The 25,458-nt window shown below is 44.8% G+C and overlaps 1 protein-coding gene across 3 annotated transcripts in view; it reads left to right on the top strand.

Moving 5' to 3' along the window:
- The window catches only part of ENTPD5 (ectonucleoside triphosphate diphosphohydrolase 5), a 58,197-nt gene that overhangs the window by 21,916 nt on the left and 10,823 nt on the right, over positions 1 to 25,458 (top strand). The window contains exons 4-15 of one of the 3 annotated variants that reach the window (XM_025392046.1): positions 1,096 to 1,216; positions 9,610 to 9,896; positions 11,160 to 11,239; positions 13,814 to 13,957; positions 18,096 to 18,171; positions 18,428 to 18,463; positions 19,087 to 19,175; positions 19,482 to 19,561; positions 20,512 to 20,573; positions 21,505 to 21,606; positions 22,453 to 22,593; positions 23,988 to 24,044. In XM_025392046.1, coding sequence (XP_025247831.1) covers positions 1,185 to 1,216; positions 9,610 to 9,896; positions 11,160 to 11,239; positions 13,814 to 13,957; positions 18,096 to 18,171; positions 18,428 to 18,463; positions 19,087 to 19,175; positions 19,482 to 19,561; positions 20,512 to 20,573; positions 21,505 to 21,606; positions 22,453 to 22,593; positions 23,988 to 24,044 — 1,186 coding nt within the window. In that variant the 5' untranslated portion in view covers positions 1,096 to 1,184. Of the gene's footprint in view, positions 1 to 1,095; positions 1,217 to 5,353; positions 5,357 to 9,609; positions 9,897 to 11,159; positions 11,240 to 13,813; positions 13,958 to 18,095; positions 18,172 to 18,427; positions 18,464 to 19,086; positions 19,176 to 19,481; positions 19,562 to 20,511; positions 20,574 to 21,504; positions 21,607 to 22,452; positions 22,594 to 23,987; positions 24,045 to 25,458 lie in introns of all 3 variants that reach the window. The other 2 variants (XM_025392045.1, XM_025392044.1) reach the window with 2 other exon arrangements.

Genomic DNA, 25,458 nt, shown 5'->3' with positions numbered 1-25,458 from the left:
ATTGTACCAAGTCCATTTGGGATTCAATTACTGGTGTCCAGCATGTTCCAGGCCTAATATTAATACTTGACTTTGGGAATACAAACGATATCATGCACCCCCTACCTTAGACATCCTTCAGATAGCAAGGTGTGTCAGGGCTGTGGCCCTTTGTATTAGGTATGTAGGTCTTAAGTTATATCCTCAAATGAGGCATATCTCACTCTGCTGCAGCCTGTCCTGAACTTAGCTTATTAGACCTACCTTGGTTTTGCTTGGCTTGGCTTACTTACACACTGGGTGGTTTGACTATATTGGTTCCATAGTTCAGCTTACTGATTACATTCTAGTTACATTTTAAACTTGCCTTATGTTTAATTTTTAACTTGTTAAGGCTAGCTTTTCTATGGAGCTCAGATGAATTGTCAGTGGGAGCTTTTACGTTTCACTCTTTTTGGACCTTTTGGTGGACCTTTCTAGTCACCTATCCCATTGTCCACTGTTGTGAGATACTGTATCATTTTATCCAAGTCAATCAAAATGATATTTGCTTAGGGAGGGAACAGAAAGACATAACTAACAATCACGTGTCACTATGGGAAAGGAAAACAAGTCCACTCCTTTTGAAATCTGATTCTCTGCTTCCAGAGCCCTTTTTTTATTGGCCGTCTTTATTCTGGTACACTTCTGTATTTCAGCTATACCAAGCTCTTAATACTTGAAGTTCTCAGAATTCTCCTTGTGTCGTTTTCCCAGGATAATTCCTACCTCTCTTCCCTCAAGAAGCCTCCCAGTCCCATCCCACCTTCACCTTTCCCCTTCCAAGCCGAGTTTCTTGTCCCTTATATCTGTTCCTGTAGCACTTTATGTGCATTTCTGTCAGAGAATTTATCACAGTATGTTACAGCCATTGGTTTACTTGTCTGGGTTTTGTTTGTTTGTTTGTTTTTTGAGACAGATTCTTGCTCTGTAGCCCAGGCTGGAGTGCAGTGATGTAATCATGGTTCACACAGCCTTGACCTCCTAGGCTCAAGCGATCCTCCCACCTTAGCCTTCTGAGTAGCTGGGACTACAGGTGCATGCCACTATGCCCGGCTAATTTTTTTATTTTTGTAGAGACAGAGCTTCATTGTGTTGCCTAGGGTGGTCTTGAAATCCTGGCCTCAAGTAATGCCTCGACCTTCCAAAGTGCTGAGATTACAGGCATGAGCCACTGTGCCCAGCCCTGTTTTCTCCAGTAAGCTGAAATTTCTTCTATATCTGAGCCTATATCTGATTCCACTGTGTATATCAAGAACAGAGTGACTGATATATATTAGATACTCAGTACATGCTTATTAATTAGACAGTTCAATGCCCAGGTATCTAAAGTTTGTTTTTTTCTTTTTTTTTTAAGAGACTAAGTTATGTTCCAACCATGTTTCTAAATTCTGTGTCACGGATGGAAGGCATTGAGAAGTGCTATTAACTTTTCTATTTGCCTAACAAAAACACAGAAATTAGTTCCTGAGCAACTTCCACCCTATAAGCACTAGTCCTACTAGTTGGCAGTTAACTATCATAAAAGTAGATGAACCAATTGTGTACCCAGAGAAAAAGAGAGTAAGGGAGGAGAGAAGGATAGAGAAGGGAGTGAGTTAGCAAAATGCCACACTGTTAGTTGCAAACTGGCACAAAGGTGAATGTGGTTCATGAGGCTTGCTTGATTAAGAAGAGCTGAAACAGGAGCAAAGAGCAAAAGGCAACCTGCAGCGAAAGCAAGGACTCGGAACAGGCAGACACAAGCAGGTGAGCACATGAATGGGGCCCAGGTCCTCTGTGACTGTGGTCTCTCAGGCTTCCGGGGACATGGAAGAAGGGAAGCCAGAGTGTGACGCTCTGGGAAAGCTGAGTGGGGAGGATTCATGTTTACTCCAGGTATAAAGAGACATAAAAGACCATAGAAGGAGATGGAGATAGTGACAAACACTGGCTGGCACCAGAGTCTCAACAAAAAGAATTGGAAACAGGGCTTTGTTGGGGGTGAATAAGAGATAGTGAGCAGGAGAAAATGCGAAGACCAATTCTGAATGGAGTAGATTTAAATACATACCTCCCTAGTCTATAAAAAGTATGCCTATCTGTACTATTTTGAGTAGCATATAAAACTTGACACATGGCCGGGCGCGGTTGCTCACGCCTGTAATCCCAGCACTTTGGGAGGCCGAGACGGGCGGATCATGAGGTCAGGAGATCGAGACCATCCTGGCTAACACGGTGAAACCCCGTCTCTACTAAAAAATACAAAAAACTAGCCGGGCGAGGTGGCGGGCGCCTATAGTCCCAGCTACTCGGGAGGCTGAGGCAGGAGAATGGCGTAAACCCGGGAGGCGGAGCTTGCAGTGAGCTGAGATCCGGCCACTGCACTCCAGCCTGGGTGACAGAGCGAGACTCTGTCTCAAAAAAAAAAAACTTGACACATTTGGATAAATGGGATAAATGTCACCTTTATATAACAAATGTGGGGAAAACCTTCACTGGAAGCTTGGAATTGTGATTCTTTTCAAGGGCTGGGTAATCTCCTTTTGGGAAGCAGTCAGCTATTATTATCATTATTATTATTATTTGAGATAGAGTCTCTGTCACTCAGGCTGGAGTGCAGTGGCACATTTACAGCTGTGAGCCACTGTGCCCAACCAGCTGTTATATTTTTATTAAATGGATGAGATCTAGTGCCTGAGTTACTGTATTATTGTTTATCCCTTTGGAGTATTTATTCAATATCTACTGTGTGCTCACACCACCATTCCAGCACCAGGAACACATAAAAAACAAAACAGATAAAAATTCCTGCCTATGGGCCAGCCAAGGTGGCTCATGCCTGTAATCCCAGCACTTTGGGAGGCTGAGGTGGGCGGATCACTGGAGACCAGAAGTTTGAGACCAGCCTGGCCAACATGGCAAAATCTGTCTCTGTTAAAAATACAAAATTAGCCAGGCGCGGTGGCACATGCTTGTAATCCCAGCTACTTGGGAGGCTGAGGCATGAGAATCGCTTGAACCTGGGAAGCGGAGGTTGCAGTGAGATGAGATTGCACCACTGCACTCCAGCCTGGGTGATACAGCAAGACTCTATCAAAAAAAAAAAAAAAAATTTCTGCCTACCTATGTATAGTTCACATAGTGGGTAAAGGTGGCAGGAAACAGGAATTATGAAAATAAACAAAAGTGAATTATATAATGTGTTAGATGATAAAAAGTCCTGTGGAGAAAAATAAACAGAAAAGGAAGGTAGGAAAACATGCATGTGGTCAGATGGGTTATAATTTTAAATAAGGTGGACAAGGAAGGTCTCACTGAGAAGCTGACATATTTGAGCAAAGATTTTAATATAATGAATGAGCAAGCTGTGCAGACTGGGGTTCTGTAAAATAGAATGTCATTCTATAAATGTAAGCCTTTTTTTTTTTTTTTTTTGAGACAGAGTCTTGCTCTGTCGCCCAGGCTGGAGTGCTGGCACAATCTTAGCTCATTGCAACCTCTGCCTCCCAGGTTCAAGCGATTCTCCTGACTCAGCCTCCCAAGTAGTTGGGATTACAGGTGACTGCCACTGCACCTGGCCAATTTTTGTATTTTTAGTAGAGATGGGTTGTCACCATGTTGGCCAGTCTGGTTCGAACTCCTGACCTCAAGTGATACACCCGCCTCAGCCTCCCAAAGTGCTGGGATTACAGGCGTGAGCCACTGCGCCTGGCACATTATTTTAAAATGGCTTACATTGCCGGGTTCGGTGGCTCGCGCCTGTTTTCCCAGCACTTTGGGAGGCCGAGGCGAGTGGATCGCCTGAGGTCAGGAGATCGAGACTAGCCTGGCCAACGTGGTGAAACCCTGTCTCTACTAAAAATACAAAAAATTAGCCGGATGTGTTGGTGTGCACCTGTAATCCTAGCTACTAGGGAAGCTGAGGCAGGAGAATTTCTTGATTCCGGGAGGCAGAGGTTGCGGTGAGCCAAGAGTGCACCATTGCACTGCAGCCTGGGCAACAGAGTGAGACTCATCTCAAAATAAATAAATAAATAAATAAATAAATAAATAAAATTTGAAAAAATAAAATAATGCCTAATGCCATTTAAAAATAACTAATCTTAAAAGTGTGATTGCAAGTGGTGTTAGAATGTAGTTACTGAGAGCAGAAAGGGGCATTCTATTTGTTCATCCTTTGCTTTCTCTAAAATCTATCGTTTGATTTTACACTGAACAACTGGTATGACTCTGCAGGGTTTTTTTGGTCTGTTCTTTGTTTTCTTGTGAAAACAGATACTTAGGATGCTTTTTTTCACCTTTGAAATCTCTGGAAGAAAAACAAGTATTTACTTAATAGAAATAGAAGCTGGAGAAGTTTTTCAAAAACTACAATGATATATTAATACAAAATATGGGTGACCCCTGAAGAAACTGCAGTCACAGAGGAAGGAAAGCTGCTGCCTAGAATGCCATTAATTCACTTTCTGAGGGAGAAGAGGGACCAAGAGTTGGACAAAGCAAGGATCTGTTAACACTCAGAGACTCTGAAGAGTTGTTTCTGTTTTGAGTTATTTAGTTTGATCTATATGTCTAGCTCATTTGCTGTAAAAGAATCAGCCAGAGTGTGAACCTGGCCAGGCAGCTGTCCTGTATCAGTGGTTGATTTCCTAGGATGAAGTTTCCTTTGTTTGGGATTGTAAAAGGTCAAACAATTTTGTTTGTTCCTCTCTTAACCAACAGCTCTTTTTTTTTTTTTTTTTTTTGAGACGGAGTCTCGCTCTGCCGCCCAGGCTGGAGTGCAGTGGCCGGATCTCAGCTCACTGCAAGCTCCGCCTCCCGGGTTTACGCCATTCTCCTGCCTCAGCCTCCCGAGTAGCTGGGACTACAGGCGCCCGCCATGTCGCCCGGCTAGTTTTTTGTATTTTTTAGTAGAGATGGGGTTTCACCATGTTAGCCAGGATGGTCTCGATCTCCCGACCTCGTGATCCACCCGTCTCGGCCTCCCAAAGTGCTGGGATTACAGGCTTGAGCCACCGCGCCCGGCCAACAGCTCTTATTTTTAACTACAGGATAGAAGTTCAACCTTGAATAATGTTCAAACGGATGGTTCCAACTCTGCTTTTGTAGTACCTAAGATCAACTCTAGTTATTTTGAATATTTAATTTATTTATTTACTGGGACAGAGTGTCACTCTGTACCTAGGCTTGGAGTGCAGTAGCACAATCACAGCTCACTAAACCTTAACTTCCCAGGATCCAGAGATCCTCTCACCTCCAGCTTCCCAAGTAGCTAGGACCACAGGTGCATGTCACCATGCCCAGCTAATTTTTGTACTTTTGGTAGAGATGGGGTTTCGTCATGTTGCCCAAGCTGGTCTTGAACTCCTGAGCCCCAACAATCCACCCACCTTGGCCTGTCGAAGTGCTGGGATTATAGGCATGAGCCACTTTGCCCAGCCTAAATATTTTAAAATTCCAAATATACTTAACTTTATTTTATTTATTTATTTTGAGATAGAATCTCACTCCGTCTCTCAGACTGGAGTGCAGTGGCACAGTCTCAGCTCACTGCAACCTCTACCTCCCAGGTTCAAGCAATTCTCATGCTTCAGCCTCCCAAATAGCTGGGACTACAGGCCTGTACCACCATGCCCGGCTAATTTTTGTATTTTTAGCAGAGACGGGGTTTTGCCGTGTTACCCAGGCTGGTCTTGTACTCCTGACCTCAAGTGATCCACCTGCCTCAGCCTCCCAGAGTGCTGAGATTATAGGCATGAGCCACCACACCCAGCTGCATTTAACTTTAATTTGCTTTTTTTTTTTTTTTTGAGACAGAGTCTTGCTCCGTCGCCTAGGCTGGAGTGCAGTGGCACAATCTCCGCTCACTACAGCCTTTGCCTCCCAGGTTCAAGCAATTCTCCTGCCTCAGCCTCCCAAGTAACTGGGGCTACAGGCATGCGCCACCACGCCTAATTTTTTTTTGTATTTTAATAGAGACGGGGTTTCAGGCTGGTCTCAAACTCCTGACCTCAAGTGATCTATTCACCTCGGCCTCCCAAAGTGCTGGGATTACAGGCGTGAGCCACCACGCGTAGCCTAATTTGCTTTATTTTATGTAATATGTCACCTTGGGGAAGGAGACATTTTGATAAACCCTAGATACTCAACAAAGTTTAGATGATTGGGAATCCTTAATCTGTACTCCAAATATACAAAGTATTTTTTTAGAGCTGAAGGGCCTGGGCAATGGGAACTTTGGAATCAGATCTTGTCACTTAACCAGTAAACTATGACTTGCATAAGAGATCCAGAGATGAAAGCTGGATCAGAAGACCCGAAACTGTTTGGTGCAAAGTACATAAAGTGCAAGTCAGGAGGCCTTGCCTTAGAGGATATGCCAGAAGAAAATGGCAGAGAAAAAATATTTTTATATACATACATATATATGAAAATATTAAAAATATGTGTATATATACCTTTTTTTTTTTTTTTTTGAGATGGAGTTTTGCTCTTGTTACCCAGGCTGGAGTGCAATGGTGCAATCTCAGCTCACCGCAACTTCCGCCTCCTGGGTTCAATCAATTATCCTGCCTCGGGCTCCCAAGTAGCTGGGATTACAGGCTATTTAAAAAATATTTTAAAAATAAACATAAAATTAAAATACCTAGAATATATTTTATATGTAAATGTATAGAGCAAGAAAAGTAGCCAGCAGACAGCAGGCAATGTCTGGAGACATTTTTGTTTATCACAACTGGTTGTGGGTGGAGGGGTGGGATGTGCTACTGACCTCTAGTGGGTAGAGGCTGGGGATGCTGCTAAACATCCTACCTTACACAGGACAGTGCCCACATCAAAAACCTATCCAGCCCTAATTGTCTTGTTTTTTTTGGTTGTCGTCTTTTTTTTTTTGAGACAGTCTTGCTCTGTCCCCCAGGCTGGAGCACAGTGGTGCAATCTTGACTCACTGCAGTCTCCATCTCCCGGGTTCAAGTGATGTTCCTGCCTCAGCCTCCTGAGTAGCTGGGATGACAGGCACGCACCACCACAACTAACTAATTTTTGTATTTTTAGTAGACATGGGGTTTCACCACGTTGGCCAGGTTGGTCTCAAACTCCTAACCTTAAGTGATCCGCCGGCATTGGCCTCCTAAAGTGCTGGGATTACAAGTGTGAGCCACTGCTCCTGGCCCCTAAGTGTAAACAGTGCTAAGATTAAGAAACCCTGACCTTGAGGAACTCCAGTTCTCCTTTATGGATGAGATCACAGGACACAGTCTGAGCTTTACAGGAGGCCAGATACAAATCACCAAAACAAAAAGCACTTAATTTTTTTGTTTTTCATTTAATGTCCATCCAGAAAAAAAGAGGGGAAAAAAGTTGCTAGTAAAGCAACTATGAAGGATGGATGCCATTATTCCATTGAACACTACCAAGTGTTTTTTTGTTTTTGTTTTTGTTTTTTGAGACAGAGTCTCACTCTGTTGTCCAGGCTGGAGTGCAGTAGCACGATCTTGGCTCACTGCAACCTCTGTCTCCCAGTTTCAAGCAATTCTCCTGTCTCAGCCTCCTGAGTAGCTGGGACTACCAGTGCACGCCACCATGCCTGGCTCATTTTTGTATTTTTAGTAGAGATGGGGTTTCACCCTATTGGTCATGCTGGTCTTGAACTCCTGACCTCACGTGATCCACCCGCCTCGGCCTCCCAAAGTGCTGAGATTACAGGCGTGAGCCACTGCACCCAGCCACAAGTGTTTTTTATCACAGGTTTCAAGAACATTCTAACTCACTATAATGGCTTTGTTGCAGAATGATGAAAAACAAACAAACAAAAAAACCTCCTATACATTTAAAAAATTATTTCCCAGTAATAACAAATCTGGCCAGGTGAAGTGGCTCATGCCTGGAATCCCAGCACTTTGGGAGGCTGAGGCAGGTGGATCTCTTGAGCCCAGGAGTTCAAGACCAGCCTGGGCAACATGGCTACCAAAAAAAAAAAAAAAAGCCAGGTATGGAGGCACGGTTCACTGCAATCATCACCTCCCGGGCTCAAGTGATTCTTCCACCTCAACCTCCCGAGTAGTTGGGATTACAGGCTCCTGCCACCATGCCCGGCTAAATTTTTTTTTTTTTCTTTTTTTTTTTTGAGATGGAGTCTTGCTCTGTCACCCAAGCTGGAGTGCACTGGCACGATTTCTGCTCACTACAACCTCTGTCTCCCGGGTTCAAGCGATTTTCCTGCCTCAGCCTCCCCAGTAGCTGTGATTATAGGCATCCACCATCATGCCCAGCTAATTTTTGTATTTTCTTAGAGATGGGGTTTTACCATGTTGGCCAGGCTGTTCTTGAACTCCTGACCTCAAGTGATCTGCCCACCTCGGCCTCCCAAAGTGCTGGGATTACAGGCATGAGCCACCGGGCCCGGCCTAATTGGCCAGGCTGGTGTCGAACTCCTGACTTCACGTGATCCACCTACCTTGGCCTCCCAAAGTGCTGGGATTAGAGGCATGAGCCACTGTGCCCGGCCAATTTTTTTTTTTTTTTTTTTTAATAGAGACAGGGCTCTCGCTATGTTGCCAAGGCTGGTAGTGAACTCCTAGACCCAAGCAATCTTCCCACCTGGGCCTCCCAAAGTGCTGGAATTATAGGCGGGAGCCACTGTTCCCGGCCCCCACCCTATAATTAAAAGCAAAATGGCTGGGCGCAGTGGCTCACACCTGTAATCCCAGCACTTTGGGAGGCTGAGGCTGGTGGATCATGAGGTCAGAAGTTCAAGACCAGCCTGACCAACGTGGTGGAACCCCGTCTCTAGTAAAAATACAAAAATTAGCTGGGCATAGTGGTGTGCCCCTGTAATCCTAGCTACTCAGGAGGCTGACACGGGAGAATCGCGTGAACCCGGGAGGCGGAGGTTTCAGTGAGCTGAGATTGTGCCACTGCACTCCAGCCTGGGCGACAGAGTGAGACTCTGTCTCCAAAAAAAAAAGCAAAGCATGGGTCATTATGTTAAGTGAAACATGCCAGGCTCAGAAAGATATATACTGCATGTTCTCACTCACATATGGGAGCTCATGGAAGTAGAGTAGAATGACAGTTACCAGAGGGGCTGGGAAGGGTGGTGGCGTGTGGAGAGATGAAGAGAAGTTGGTTAATGGGTACAAACTTACAATTAGATAAAAGGAATAAGTTCTAGTGTTTGATAGTTCAGTACGGTGACTATAGTTAACAATATTTTATTGTGTATTTCCAAATAGCTAGAAGATTTGAAATGTTTCCCACACAAAAAACGATAAATGTTGTAATAGATATCCTAGATTCTCTGATTTGATCTTTACACATTGTCTGCATATATCAAAATATCACATGTATACCATAAATATGTACAATTACTTTGTATTAATTTTTAAAAAGCAAAACATGGGAAATTATGTCTTCAATTCCAATTTCCTTTTGGAACCAGATACCCTTCAGAAAAGGTGCTAAGAGTCCACATTACCCGGTTTAGCTTGTTGTACAGGTTATTAGAACAGAGAAGGAACACCTTGGGCCCAGGAGTGAGTGTTTCTTCTTTTACAGGTGTAACTAAAAAAGGTGGTTGGTCTAACTTGTGTGCCTTTGTCCTATAAGCCTCTGTAGGTGTGTGAACAGGATTACTTCTGCAACAAAAGCCTCCACCCAGCCACATCTTGGGAAAAGAATGGCCACTTCTCGGGGCGCAGTCTTTTTCATGCTGGCGGTATCCTGTGTTTGCAGTGCTGTCTCCCACAGGGACCAGCAGACTTGGTTTGAGGGTATCTTCCTGTCTTCCATGTGCCCCATCAATGTCAGCGCCAGCACCTTGTATGGAATTATGTTTGATGCAGGGAGCACTGGAACTCGAATTCATGTTTACACCTTTGTGCAGAAAATGCCAGGTAAGTGCAACTGGGACCCTTACTAGAGTCTGTAAATCCACACTTTAGAATCTCCTCCCAGAAACAAATACGCCTAGAGTTTATCATGTGAATTACAGAATTGTACACCTAGCGGATGTCTTTCTTCAGAGAACTTTGAACTACAATTGAACATATGGTTTATTTGGAATTTTCTTGTTTGTTTTTGTTTGTTTTTATTTTTTAATTTTTTTTTGAGACAAAGTCTTGCTTTGTTGCCCGATCTGTAGTGCAGTGGCATGATGACACATCACTGCACCCTTGACCTCCTGGGCTCAAGCAATCCTTCCACCTCAGCCCCCTGAGTTGCTGGGACTACAGGCATGTGCCACCATGCCCAGCTCGTTTTAAAGTTTTTTGTAGCTGGGTGCTGTGGCTCACGCCTGTAATCTCAGCACTTTGGGATCACCTGAGGTCAGGAGTTCAAGACCAGCCTGGCCAACACAGTGAAACACCATCTCTACTAAAAATACAAAAATTAGCTGGGCGTGGTGGCACGTGCCTGTAATCCCAGCTACTCAGGAGGCCGAGGCAGGAGAATTGCTTGAACCCGGTAGATGTAGGTTGTAGTGAGCCGAGATCGCACCACTGCACTCCAGCCTAGGTGACAGAGCGAGACTCCATCTCCAAAAAAAAAATAAAATAAAATAAAATTTTTTGTAGAGACCTGCTCAGGCTGGCCTCAAACTCCTGGGCTCAAGTGATCCTCCCACCTCGGCCTCCCAAAGTGCTGAGATTTTAGGTGTGAGTCACCATGCTTGCCCAGAGCACATGGTTTTAATTCAGTGTGAAATTAGGAGAGAGCTGGGCTGCCTGTAGTCTGAAACCCATGTGTTCAAAAAGAATAGCTATAATTTGTTCTTCCTCTTCTCTAAACATGGGATACTCCAGGGATTTTGGGAGAAGGATCACATGAGAATTTCACTGCCATCCTTGGACATGAGGCTAGGAGACCCTGAAAGATTAACTTTTTCTGCATTGTCAGTGTTTTTTCCTCAGGTAACTTATGGAGCCTGGGGAAAGGCAGAGGAGCTAGGTGTCCACCAGAGAAATGGTAGCAGAAATGGACCCTGAGAGGTTGCTCTAGTCCCTCTTTCCAGTACTCCTGCAAGATATTCCTCACAAGTGGGATCATTTGGGATAACTTCAGGGAAGTCATAGGAAAGCTTGCAGAGCCCAGCATCTGAAGCAGCCTAACTTTTGGTAACCAGCTCTCTCTTCTGTTTTGTTCCATGGACAAAATAGGACAGCTTCCAATTCTAGAAGGGGAAGTTTTTGATTCTGTGAAGCCAGGACTTTCTGCTTTTGTAGATCAACCTAAGCAGGTGAGTTTCTTATGATTTGATGTTTAGATTCTCAATGCCTTGATAACTTGACGACACCACTGCTGTTAAATATTTCATGCTACTCACTAATGAGATTGAGGTCATGTGTGAGATCAGCTTTCTCTCCTCAGCTAATCTCCTGGATAACATTAATTATATTTCCCACGCTCATGAGGGCTGGGCGGAAGGCTGGTAAATTGGTTGTGGTAATTTAAGGATGACACTAGCTTTGAAGAGATTGTTCCCTGTGTACTTACTGTTTAAAATTTTGAGTTGAAGCCATCAGTTGCATTTGTTCATGTAAATGCAGAAGGTAGACATGAAGTTCTATAGGGTGTGATGTATAAACATGGCAGTTGAAGGGATGGTGAGCAGTGAATTCCATTTCAGAGTGCCTTGATGCAGGGTGGAACCATACCTATACTTGAGAAATTAGGCAACAACCCATGATGACAAAAATCTTTGGTGGTAGAAAATGAATAGAGAGTTTGTGGCAACTATATTTCATATCTGAGCACCCACAACATATTGCATCCTATGTGTCTGAGGCCACGTTGAAATAGAATAAGGCAGAATGTTAAACTTGGGGAGCAAATGTAAAGGTATTTATTATTCAGTGTCACAAGAATAATCATTACCCAAATGCCTGATGTTAAAAATGATTTGAGTTTGGAGAACTGAGAGGATATATATATATATACACACACACACACACACACACACATATATATATATATATATATATATTTTTTGTTTAGATGGAGTCTCACTCTGTTGCCTAGGCTGGAGTGCAGTGGCCTGATCTCGGCTCACCACAACCTCCACCTCCTGAGTTCAAGCGATTCTCCTGCCTCAGCCTCCTGAGTAGCTGGGACTACAGGCATGTGTCACCATGCCCAGCTAATTTTTGTTTTTTTAGTAGAGATGGGGTTTTACTATGTTGGCCAGGCTGACTTTGAACTCCTGACCTTGTAGTCCGCCCACCTCGGCCTCTCAAAGTGCTGGGATTACAGGCATGAGCCACCATGCCCGGCCCTGAGAGGATGTATTTTCTTAGCTCAGTAGTACATGGATAGCAAATCTACTAGAAAAATTAGGAGCTGTTGAAAGCAACTACATTATTAGAAACTGACTTGGCATTTAGAAAAGATGATTGTGTTATAGTTGCTAACAATAACGATCAAAGGGCAGTCAGATATCAGAATAAAAGTTCACTCAGGGAAATAATGGATTTAAAATAATGGTTTTCATTTATTACAAATTGAGCATCTACTGTGTGCCATATGATGATACAAAAATGAGTCTGACATGTTCTTTAGGAGATCATCAAAAGTATTGCGTCATTGCTGCCACAGCTTGTGTGGCAACCACACGCACTCTGCCTCATGCACACAACAGTTTAGTGGTGGTAGGAGGTGTATCTCCCATCCCACACTTGAGGAAACCAAGTCCCAACAAGGCCAAGTGACCTAAGTTAGGCCACAGGGCTAGCAAGCAAGTCTTCCAACTCTAACTCCTGTGTTTTCTTCACTATACCAGCCTAAAGCTGATTTATATGAAACATGAAATAATCAGCCAGGTGTGGTGGCACACGCCTGTAATCCCAGCTACTCAGGAGGATGAGGCAGGAGAATCGCTTGAACCCGGGAGGCAGAGGTTGCAGTAAGCTGAGATCGCACCATTGTACTCTGGTCTGGGCGACAAGAGCAAAACTCCACCTAAAAAAAAAAAGAAAAAGAAATAATCAACTAAAATGATCACAATATAAAAGAATAATTGGGCAGGCATGGTAATCCCAGCACTTTGGGAGGGTGAGGCGGGTGGATCACTTGAGGTCAGGTATTCGAGACCACCCTGGCCAACATGGTGACATCCTATCTCTACTAAAAACACAAAAATTATCTGTGTGTGGTGGCACATGCCTGTAATTCCAGCTGCTTGGGTGACTGAGGCACAAGCATCGCTTGAACCTGGGAGGCGGAGGTTGCAGTGAGCCAAGATCACGCCACTGCACTCTAGTCTGGGCGACAGAGCAAGACTGTCTCAAAAAAAAAGAAGAAGGATTTTTATTAGGACTGTCAAAATAAAATGGATTCTCCTTTTTTTTTTGAGACAGAGTCTCCCTCTGTTGCACAGGCTGGAGTGCAGTGGCATGAGCTTGACTCACTGCAACCTCTGCCTCCCGGGTTCAAGCAATGCTCCTGTCTCAGCCTCCTGAGTAGCTGAGACTACAGGTGTGTGCCACCATGCCTGGCTTATTTTTGTATTTTTTAGTAGAGATGGGGTTTCGCCATGTTGGTCAGGCTGGTCTCGAACTCCTGAACTCAAGTAATCCATGCACCTTGGCCTCCCAAAGGGCTGAGATTACAGGTGTGAGCCACCACCACACCCGGCCTGGATTCTCCTTCTTCAAAGTGGCCCACTTCTCTAGGTTTCTCCTGCTACAGAGCAGAGAGAGGTTGGAGCCCTATGCCACCTCCCTCCTCTTGCTCCCACAAAGTATGTTGACAGAATAGACCAGTGCCAGCCACTAAATGGACTGTTCATCAGATGAATGGGTTGTCTCTTTTGCAGGGTGCTGAGACCGTTCAAGGGCTCTTAGAGGTGGCCAAAGACTCAATCCCCCGAAGTCACTGGAAAAAGACCCCAGTGGTTCTAAAGGCAACGGCAGGACTACGCTTACTGCCAGAACACAAAGCCAAGGCTCTGCTCTTTGAGGTAAGTTTTAAAACTGCATCTTGGATCATTCTGCCCTTTTCCCTATATGAATACTTAATGAGGTTTTAGTCTTTTGGAATGTGACCACCACCTTCAATATTCCACCACTGCCAAAGCACTATGATGACTCTGACCGCTTGTTATAGCTAGTTGTTTACATTTTTAACTATCACTCTTAAATGTATAGAGCTTTTCGGCCGGGCGCGGTGGCTCAAGCCTGTAATCCCAGCACTTTGGGAGGCCGAGGCGGGTGGATCACGAGGTCAGGAGATCGAGACTATCCTGGCTAACATGGTGAAACCCCATCTCTACTAAAAATACAAAAAATTAGCCGGGCACGGTGGCGGGCGCCTGTAGTCCCAGCTACTTGGGAGGCTGAGGCGGGAGAATGGCATGAACCCGGGAGGCGGAGCTTGCAGTGAGCCGAGATCACGCCACTGCACTCCAGCGTGGGAGACACAGTGAGACTCCGTCTCAAAAAAAAAAAAAAAAAAAAAAAAATGTATAGAGCTTTTCCTAAAAAGTTTAAAGTACTTTCTATCTAGGATATTCTTCAATTTTTTTTTTTTTTTTGAGGCGGAGTCTTGCTCTGTCGCCCAGACTGGAATGCAGTGGTGCCATCTCAGCTCACTGCAAGTTCCACCTCCCGGGTTCACGCCCTTCTCCTGCCTCAGCCTGCCGAGTAGCTGGGACTACATGCATCTGCCACCACGCCCGGCTAATTTTTTGTATTTTTATTAGAGACGGGGTTTCACTGTGTTAGTCAGGATAGTCTCGATCTCCTGATCTCAGGTGATCCGCCCGCCTCGGCCTCCCACAGTGCTGGGATTACAGGCATGAGCCACCGCGCCCGGCCGGTATTCTTCATTCTTTTAGAATTTTAAAGCAGAATCAGAAATTGTTTCTAATCAACTTTATTAAGATAAACTTACGTACAATAAAATGTATCTATTTTAGGCTGGGCACTGTGGCTGACACCTGTAATCCCAGCACTTTGGGAGGCTGAGGCAGGCAGATTGCCTGAGGTCAGGAGTTTGAGACCAGCCTGGCTAACATGGTGAAACCTCATCTCTACTAAAAATACAAAAATTAGCTGGGCATGGTGGCACACACCTGTAGTCCCAGCTACTCAGGAGGCTAAGGCAGGAGAATTGCTTGAACTTGGGAGGCAGAGCTTGCAGTGAGCTGAGATCGCATCACTGCACTCCTACCTGGGCAACAGAGTGAGACTCCGTCTCAAAAAAAAAAAAAAAAAAAGATTGAAGCTAAAAAATCACAGTAGGCCAGGCATGGTGGCTCATGCCTGTAATCCCAACACTTTGGGAGGCCAAGGCGGGTGGATCACCTGAGGTCAGGAATTCAAGACCAGCCTGGCCAACATGGTGAAACCCTGTCTCTAATAAAAATCCAAAAATTAGCTGGACGTGGTGGCAGGCACCTGTAATCCCAGCTACTGGGGAGGCTGAGGCAGGAGAATTACTTGAACCTGGGAGGCAGAGGTTGCAGTGAACCAAGATTGGGCATTGCACTCCAGCCTGGGCAACAAGAGTGAAACTCCATCTCAAAAAAAAAAATCACGGCAAAAAAGGACTCCATATTGCAGGTGTACTAATTCAGTCCCCTAAATCCATTTTCCTTTGACTGTCAGTACAGAGGACTTAAGTCTCTTATCCAAGGACAAGCAGCCTAGTATGTCTCTGTGAGAACCTGAATCCTGATTCCTGATTTATTCCTCATTTATTCAACATAAGAGTGCTTACAGGTGCAGTGGCTTACGCCTGGAATCCCAGAACTTTGGGAGGCCGAGGCGGGTGGATCACAAGGTCAGGAGATGGAGACCATCCTGGCTAACGTGGTGAAACCTGGTCTCTACTAAAAATACAAAAACTTAGGCATACGTGGTGGCAGGAGCCTGTAGTCCCAGCTACTCGGGAGGCTGAGGCAGGAGAATGGCATGAACCCAGGAGGCAGAGCTTTCAGTGAGCCAAGACTGGGCCACTGTACTCCAACCTGGGTGACAGAGCGAGACTCTGTCTCAAAAAAAAAAAAAAAAAAAAGTGCTTACTATGTACTGGGCGCTGGTGAAGTTACTGGAATACATTCAGCGGGGAACCAAAAATACAAAAATGGTCTTTGCACTCCTGGAGCTTACATTCTACTTTCAGGAAGACAGAAAATAAACATCTGAACAAGTCCAAAGAAAGTTATATTAGGTGCTGTAGGTACTATGGAGGGAAAAAAAAAAAAAGCAGGGAAAGGCAGGTAGGGAATCTGGTGATAAGAATGGGGTAAATGCTAATTTAAATAGGGCAGTCAGGGAAGATGTCTTTGATAAAATTCAGTTGATCAGAGATCTGAGGGGGATGAAGAAGCAAGTTATACAAGACATTTGTGGGAAGAATATTCCAGGCTAAAGAAACAGCAGCTACAAAGGCCAGAGACAGGTATGTGCTTGGTATGTTAGGAACAGCATCCAGGAGGTCAGCATAGCTGGAGAGGAAAGAGTGATATGAGAGGTAAGTAGGAGGTAACCTCAGATAGGCGGGGCTAAGGGGTGCTTATCATGTAGGATCTCAAAGTCCAGTGTAATCACTTTGGCTTTTTCTTTTTTTTTTTTTTTGAGACTGAGTTTTGCTCTTGTTGCCCAGGCTAGAGTGCAGTGGCGCTATCTCCACTCACTGCAACCTCCACCTCCCAGGTTCAAGTGATGCTTCTGCCTCAGCCTCCCAAGTAGCCGGATTACAGGCATGTGCCACCATGCCTGGCTAAATTTCTATTTTTAGTATAGATGGGGTGTCACCATGTTGGTCAGGCTGGTCTCAAACCCCTGACCTCAGGTGATCCGCCTGCACTTTGGCTTTTTCTTTAAGAAGGAAACCACTGGAAGGTTTTTTGTTTTTTGTTTTTTTTTTTTAAGACAGACTCTCACTTTTGTTGCCCAGGCTAGAGTGCAACGGTGCAATCTCGGCTCACTGCAACCTCCGCCTCCTGGGTTCAAGCGATTCTCCTACCTCAGCCTCCCAAGTAGCTAGGATTACAGTTGCCCACCACCATGCTAATTTTTTTGTATTTTCAGTAGAGACCGGGTTTCACCATGTTGACCAGGCTGGTCTTGAACTTCTGACCTCAGGTGATCCACCTGCCTTGGCCTCCAAAAGTGCTGGGTTGAGAGGTATGAGCCACCGTGCCTGGCTGCTGCTGGAAGGTTTTGAGCCAAGGAAAAACATGATTTGACATCCATTTTTAAAGCACCATTCTGGCTGCTGTTTTGAGAACAAACTGTAGGATGGGGGCGAAAAGCAGAGAAGGCAAGAGCATAAGCTCTCTTGCTGTGCTTCATCCTGTTCACTTATCTGTCTTTTCTTTAAAAGTTTGTTTATATATCACTTAACTGGTTTTTCCTGGTTGAAACAGGGTCCAGAGGTCATCATGTGGTATGTTTCATCCTATCAGAAATGAGAACAGCAAAGAGACTAGAGTTCTTCCTATCCTATTTGGAGAATTCTTTTTCCTTTCCCTTGATAATTATATAAACATAAGACTTAACACCCATATCAATGGTCTATATTATGGAGAGGCAAGATGTTTTTGCAAGATGTTCATTCCCATCTCCTGAAACAGGGTTCCTTAAGTCTGGATCTGGAGTCTCCCCACACTCTAGAGGCCCTAGCCATGTGCCAGAATCTGACTGGTGCTGGCAGCAGAGTACCTCAGCCTTTAGATGTGAACTCCACCACGGCGGGTTCGTGTCAGCTTATCTAAGGAATGGAGTGGGAAGGCTCCTCCTAGTTTCCAGTGTATGTCCGGTAGAGTTTATCAGGTTTAAAAAGTTACAGGATCCTGATTTGAGCTGGCAGGATTAAATATACGCCTTTCCGTAGGTCCAGTTCACCTATACATTTAGATGGTTTGATTTAGCTTTACTTAAAGTCAAAGGAATCCCTGTGTTTGTGTTTTTGCAAGAAACTGGTAATGGCTTGCCTAGTTTCTTCTCTAGTTTCTTAGGGCAAAGGAATGAGTTTTGCCAAAATTTTATCTAGGAAAAATGGAGTAGTTTTCTAAGTCTTACAGGACACTGTCAAAATATAGAAATATTGCCTTAGGGAATTCTTTTTTTTTTTTCTTCTTTTTTCTCTAGGTAAAGGAGATCTTCAGGAAGTCACCTTTCCTGGTACCAAAGGACAGTGTTAGCATCATGGATGGATCCGACGAAGGTGGGAGAGGTGTTGATATGAGTTCTGGGGGAGAGGGGCAGGATCAGTGAAAGATCTAACTAAAGGAACTGGGGCCAGGGATGGGGTCCTGAAGAGAAAGGAATAAACAGAAGGAATGGGATAGCAGGAAATAGAAGAGAGGGAGAAGGAACATGTGCTCTAGACATGAAATTTAGAGAGAAAAAAAAACAAGGATGGGGCCAGGAAAGAGAAAAATATGCTCTGGGATCTAATCCTTGTCTTTCTTTCTTTTTAGGCATATTAGCTTGGGTTACTGTGAATTTTCTGACAGGTAATACATCCTCAAGTTTATCTTCAGAGCTTAACTAGCTTTTACATGCATAGTCAGAAGAGTAAAAAAGCCCTTTCTTTCATTCTGTATTGTTTCTTCTTTAAAAAAGGAAAGGAGGCTGGGTGTGGTGGTTCATGCCTGTAATCCCAGCGCTTTGGGAGACTGAGGTGGGTGGATCACTTGAGGCCAGTAGTTCAAGACCAGCCTGGCCAACATGGCGAAACCCTGTCTCTACCAAAAATACAAAAATTAGCTGGGCGTGGTGGTGTGTGCCTGTGATCCCAGCTACTCGGGAGGCTGGAGAATTGCTTGAACCCAGGAGGCAGAGGTTGCAGTGAGCTGAGAGCAGAGATTGTGCCACTGCACTCCAGGCTGGGTGATAGAGCAAGACTCTGTCTCCAAAAAGGCCTTCAAAAAACAAAAAACAAACAAACAAAAAATACCTGCCTTGAAGGCCTCTGCTGCAACGAGAGTCCTTCTGAGTTGACATTCACCTGCAGCATCAGGGCTGGGGAGCAGTGGAGTGTGTGTGGAATACCTTCAGTGCATGATAAGAACAAGAGAGACAAGTGTTGGGCTGCCCAGGATGTGGAGGATATTTAGAGCTGGCTCTCATTTGACAGGTCAGCTGCATGACCACAGACAGGAGACTGTGGGGACCTTGGACCTAGGGGGAGCCTCCACCCAAATCACGTTCCTGCCCCAGTTTGAGGTGAGTGATTTCATGAAGATCTGGTTAGAAGTGCACTTGGCAGGCATATCATGGTGCCAAGAAAGAGGCGTCCCATTTTCAGCCAGCAGCTCTACCACGCTTAGGCAGAGTCAAGTCAGTTAATAACTGGGTGAATGTTCCTTTGCCATCTCACTGTTCAGAATCCCTTCGATTCCTCAAGCCTAGTGAGATTAGCCGCTTAATCTGTCTTCATCTGATTTTTTGCTGGGAGGGACGGGTGGTGGTGTGAACATCTTCAAGTGATTACAGATCCTGAATAGTCTTTTTGCTTTTTCTGATTTGCAGAAAACTCTGGAACAAACTCCTAGGGGCTACCTCACTTCTTTTGAGATGTTTAACAGCACTTATAAGCTCTATACACATAGGTGAGAATGGGAACAGGGAAGAATAATATTTCATGTTGTATGTTCTCCTAACTTTTCTAAGTGTTCTCAAATCTGTTATTGTATCTGATCAGCAAAACAAAGTCTGTGCCAATTCCCTAAGGCCTATCACTGAAACCCAGGCCACTTACAATGCCCGAGGAACTTAAGAACCTTCTCCATTCTTGGCCTCAAAAGCATTAATATATGACTTAAGAGTCAAAAATTGTCTGCTGGGTGCAGTTGGCTTCATGCCTGTAATCCCAGCACTTTGGGAGGCCGAGGTGGGTGGGTCACCTGAGGTCAGGAGTTTGAGACCAGCCTGGCAAACATGGTGACACCCCATCTCTACTAAAATACAAAAATTAGCTGGATATGACAGCGCATACTTGTAATCCCAGCTGCTCAGGAGGCTGAGGCAGGAGAATCATTTGAACCCTGGAGGTGAAGGTTGCAGTGAACCAAGATCACGCCACTGCACTTCAGCCGGAGTGACAGAGCAAGACCCGGTCTCAAAAAAAAAAAAAAAAAAAAAGTCAAAAGTTTTCTCTAGGGAGAGGACACTTCAAGAAGGCTCAGGCAAAGCTTCTTGCCAACTCCTTTGAGCTGGCCTTTAGAGGTTCAGAATCCAGCCTGGATTTTGATCCTAGTTGGGGCTAGGAGCTAAGCTAAAGAGAGCTTTTCTGGGAATGGTTCCTAGTGTGGGACCCTAGGAATTGTCACTGTCTCTGGCCTTTGAATGATAACTGTGGGGAATTCTTACTGCATAGCCTTGATCCAAACTGTGCAGAAATTACCCCTTGTTGACCACAGGAGATGAATATGTCACAGAGACAGAACAAGGTTTTCATATTTCCAGAGGGAAACAGAAACCATGTTACTTTTGAAAGAGGTAGCTTTAGGCTAGAGAACTTCAGGACCAGCATGAAATTGGTCAATCCTGTATTTTACAGTTACTTGGGATTTGGATTGAAAGCTGCAAGATTAGCAACCCTGGGAGCCCTGGAGACAAAAGGTTTGTCTGGGTACCTGTGCTGGGTTGGGGATGGTGAGGGTGACACAGATACTCCGCTTGCTTCTTCCCTTCCTTGATAGCCATTCTATGCAGGAAAAGATTATGTTGAATTGGGAGGCAAATGTTGTATAATGGACCTAATAATAGCAAATCCTTTTCTGTTTTATAAGTTCAGAAGTTTTGATGTATATTATTAGCCATTTTTAGAATGAGGTCTACTTGTACAGGGGGAACAGCCTATGTCTAGGCAGTTCTTCAGAAATCCCAGGCTTTAAGAATACATTTGGCAGGAGCTTGCTCAAGCCCTGAGCTTTACATTGGAGGCACAGGAAGCAGGGTCTGTTCTACATGCAGGTAGAACAACAGAGTAACTCCATTCATCTCTTCACAGTTGAGGTCAGGCAGAACTGGGTTCAGTCCCAGCATTGTGATTTGAGGCAAGTAACCTATCTGTGCCCCTTTCCTCACAGTAAATGAGAATTTGCATTTAAGGCACTTTGTACAGTAATCTGTTATTGGGATGACATCTATTTTTCATTTCAGAGTATACAAAACATCTTCAAGTGTATTTCATTTAAGCCTCTCAGCAACCAGTGAGGAAAGCAGCATAGCATTTCTTTCTTGTTTTTAGAAAGGTGGAAACTTACTGTATCGTAGGTTTTGGATCTTTGAGATATATGGACCCCTCTGACAGAAGCACATGCGCATGAAAATTTGCTTCTGGTTTCAGGGGGTTCACCAACCCCACGAAGCCTGTCTGTGAACCCTGAGTTAAGGATTCCTGTCACAGGATGTTGTCATGGAATTAATGTCATCGGATTTTAAGGCCCAGCCCCCACAGTGATTCTTTTCCGCCTCACTGGCTTCTTGTTTGCCTTCCTCCCTCTCTCTCACTTACTTACTTCTTACCTTGTGCCCTGGATTCTTTCAGGGACTGATGGACACACTTTCCGGAGTGCCTGTCTACCGAGATGGTTGGAAGCAGAGTGGATCTTTGGGGGTGTGAAATACCAGTATGGTGGCAACCAAGAAGGCAAGTGATGTTTTTTCACTGGTTAAATTTACGTTTACAATGGAAGCTCTGGAAAAGTCCCATGGGAAGCTTTTTCCAGAACTCAAGCTTACCTTTTTGCAGGGACTTGTTCCAAAGATCTTGGCATGCCTCCAAAGACTAATGTAAAGTGACAGGGAACAACGCAGCTGTCATTCTGCATCGACCAAGTGTCATGGACCCATTATATACCTGCGCTTAGCCAAGTGCTGTGGTGCACATCTACAGTCCCAGTTACGCAAAAGGTTGAGGCCAGAGGATCACTTGAGCCCACGAGTTCAAGGCTGTAGTGCACAATGCCACCGCACTCCAGCCTGGGCAATGGAGACCCCACCTCTTACAAATTAATTAAGAAACCTATTCTAAGCCTAGGTCAAATGCAGCAGTGTGAAACCCTGTTTAGTTAATAGTTAGCTATTTAAATTATAGTAAAACTTAAAACCACGAGAAGAATGATTCATCTTCTTATAAAAGGTATATACCTGAATATCAAGGAATGAACTTGAATTCCCAGTGAAGGAAGCTAGTGAGCCCTTTAGCTACTTGCTTGCAAATGCTATGGAATGTAATGCTAGGCAGCAGCACAAGGTTGGCCATGATTTGGTGAATACAGATTAGGCAGGGGAGCGGGCATAGAGAAACAAGAGTGGTGAGGCTGCAGACGTTTGCTCATCTTTGTTTTGAAGCCTCTTGTCCCAAGCATCAGCCTTCTCTTGCTTTCCTTGACCTTCCTGCTGTTCCCTCATTGTCTCCAGCAGCTTTCCTCAGAGAGTGTCCCCTTCCCCCAGCGTTGTTCTCACCTTACCCCTGTGCACCTTTGCCTGGCAGGGGAGGTGGGCTTTGATCCCTGCTATGCCGAAGTGCTGAGGGTGGTACAAGGAAAACTTCACCAGCCAGAGGAGGTCCAGAGAGGCTCCTTCTATGCTTTCTCTTACTATTACGACCGAGCTGTTGACACAGACATGATTGGTGAGTTCACCCCAGGTGTCAGTCCAGAGAGGAAGGTGGATAGGGCTGTGGTGGGGAAGGTCAAGGAGAAAGAGCAGTTGAGGTGCTTTGTTGAGCTGATTACCCACCTCTTTTCTAGTCACTCGAACAAAAGGGTGGAAATGACTTAGAATCTTTTGGAGCTGAGAGATGACCAAAACAACTATATGATGTCTTTTTTTTTTTTTAACATGTTTATTGAGGTATAATTGGCATACAATAAGTGCATATTTAAAGTATACAATTTGTTAAGTTTTGTCATGTATACACCCATGAATCCATCACCACATTGAAGATAATAAACATATTCACCCCAAAAATTTTCCTCCTGTCTCTTTATGATAACTTTTCTTCTTATCACAAAAGTAATATTTTTGCCTGTGACAGTATATGTACCTGATCTGTCATGGCTTGAGAGATACGAATTAATTTCCTATTATTGTGGGGGTTTTGTTGTTATTTTGTTTTTTTGTTTGTTTTTTGAGACGGAGTTGCACTCTTGTTACCCAGGCTGGAGTGCAGTGGCGTGATCTCAGCTCACTGCAACCTCTGCCGCCCGGGTTCAACCGATTCTCCTGCCTTGGCCTCCTGAGTAGCTGGGATTACAGGTGCCTGCCACCATACCTGGCTAATTTTTTTTTTAGTAGAGACGAGATTTCACCATGTTGGTCAGGCTGGTCTTGAACTCCTGACCTCGTTATCTGCCCGCCTCAGCCTCCCAAAGTGCTGGGATTACAGGCATGAGCCACTGCACCCGGCCTATTGTTTTTTTTTTTTTTTTTTTTTTGAGACGGAGTCTCGCTGTGTCGCCCAGGCTGGAGTGCAGTGGCGCGATCTCGGCTCACTGCAAGCTCCGCCTCCCGGGTTCACGCCATTCTCCCGCCTCAGCCTCCGAGTAGCTGGGACTACAGGCGCCCGCCACCACGCCCGGCTAGTTTTTTTGTATTTTTAGTAGAGACGGGGTTTCACCATGTTAGCCAGGATGGTCTCGATCTCCTGACCTCGTGATCCACCCGCCTCGGCCTCCCAAAGTGCTGGGATTACAGGCTTGAGCCACCGCGCCCGGCTATTGTGTTTTATGGGTCTGTTTTTTTCATTGTGGTTAAATATACATAACATGGAATAGATTGTAAATAAATAAAATAGGCTGCATAGACTGGGTACGGTGGCTCACGCCTGTAATCCTGGGAGGCAGAGGTTGCAGTGAGCTGAGATCGCACCACTGCACTCTAGCCTGGGTGACAGAGCAAGACTCCGTCTCAAAAAAAAAAAAAAAAATAGGCTGCATAGATTATGTACATGTGTATATAATGAATGAATTTCCTTATGCTTCCTTGAAGGCGTTTTGATATCAGATAATCTTCCTTTTATTTTAGATTATGAAAAGGGCGGTATTTTAAAAGTTGAAGATTTTGAAAGAAAAGCCAGGGAAGGTGAGTTTGAGTGTCAGGGGAAGCCCTTGAAGGTAAGCCTGTGAGACTGCCTGCCAACTCTCGTGACCTAAAGTGATCTAAAGCACCTTAGTCAGCTCAGAAGGCCTGTCAGAAGGCTAGTTTCCTTTCTGAGTCTTCCAGTCTTTGCTAAAAGTTAGAAGCATTGGGTGGTAGCCAGGTATGGTGGCACACATCTGTAGTCCCAGCTATGCAGGGTGGGAGGATTGCTTGAGGCTGGAAATTCAAGGCTATAGTGCACTATAATCACACCTGTGAATAGTCACTGCATTGCAGCTTAGGCAACATAGTGAGACCTCTGTCTCTAAAAAAAAAAATTTTTTTTCCAGCTTTATGCAGCATAGAATTATGGGCAAGAATATGGGAATACAAGAGGTTTTAGGAGGCCGGGCACGGTGGCTCACACCTGTAATCCCAGCAGTTTGGGAGGCCAGGGTAGGCAGATCACCCGAGGTCAGCAGTTCAAGACCAGCCTGGTCAACATGGTGAAACCCTGTCTCTACTACTAAAAATACAAAAATTAGCCAGGCGAGACAGTGGGTGCCTGTAATCCCAGCTACTCAGGAGGCCGAGGTAGGAGAATCACTTGAACCTGGGAGGCAGAGGTTGTAGTGAGCCGAGGTCGTGCCACTGCACTCCAGCCTGGGCAACAGAGTGAGTCTCCACCTAAAAAAAAAAAAAAAAAAAAGAGTCTTTAGGGCTTTAGGGAAATGGTGAAGACCTTTTTTTCTTCTACGCTTTCTTTTTTTCATTGAAATAGTGTTATCAGCGTTAATGAAACACTAAGCATCAAAAGACATGGGAAATAGCCACAGAGGCTTCCTTGAGAGGATCAAAACTGCCAGTGAGAACTAGGCACAGTGGTTTGAGCCTGTAGTCTCAGCTACTTGGGAGGCTGAGGCAGGAGGATCATGTGAACCCAGGGGCTTGAGGCTGCAGGGAGCTCCAATCATGCCACTGCACTCCACCCTGGGTGACAGCATGAGACCTTGTCTCTTAAAAAAAAAATTAATAAAAAGTTTTTAAAAATTAAAAAATAAAATACAAATGATCTTATCCAGTAACCCACAGTAGGGTTAAATGATATCTCCTTGTCTTCTGAGCCTCAGCATTAATAATAGATAAGGGACTTAGGGCCAGGCGTGGTGGCTCACGCCTATAATCCCAGCACGTTGGGAGGCCAAGGCGGGTGGATCACGAGGTCAGGAGATCAAGACCATCCTGGCTAACACGGTGAAACCCCATCTCTACTAAAAAAAAAATACAGGCCGGGCGCGGTGGCTCAAGCCTGTAATCCCAGCACTTTGGGAGGCCGAGGCGGGCGGATCACGAGGTCAGGAGATCGAGACCATCCTGGCTAACATGGTGAAACCCCGTCTCTACTAAAAATACAAAA

Source organism: Theropithecus gelada, chromosome 7b, assembly GCF_003255815.1.
Source record: "Theropithecus gelada isolate Dixy chromosome 7b, Tgel_1.0, whole genome shotgun sequence".
In the NCBI taxonomy this organism is placed as follows: Eukaryota; Metazoa; Chordata; class Mammalia; order Primates; family Cercopithecidae; genus Theropithecus; species Theropithecus gelada.
The sequence above is the reverse complement of the archived record's forward strand: the minus strand, read 5'-3'. Positions and strand labels throughout refer to the sequence as shown.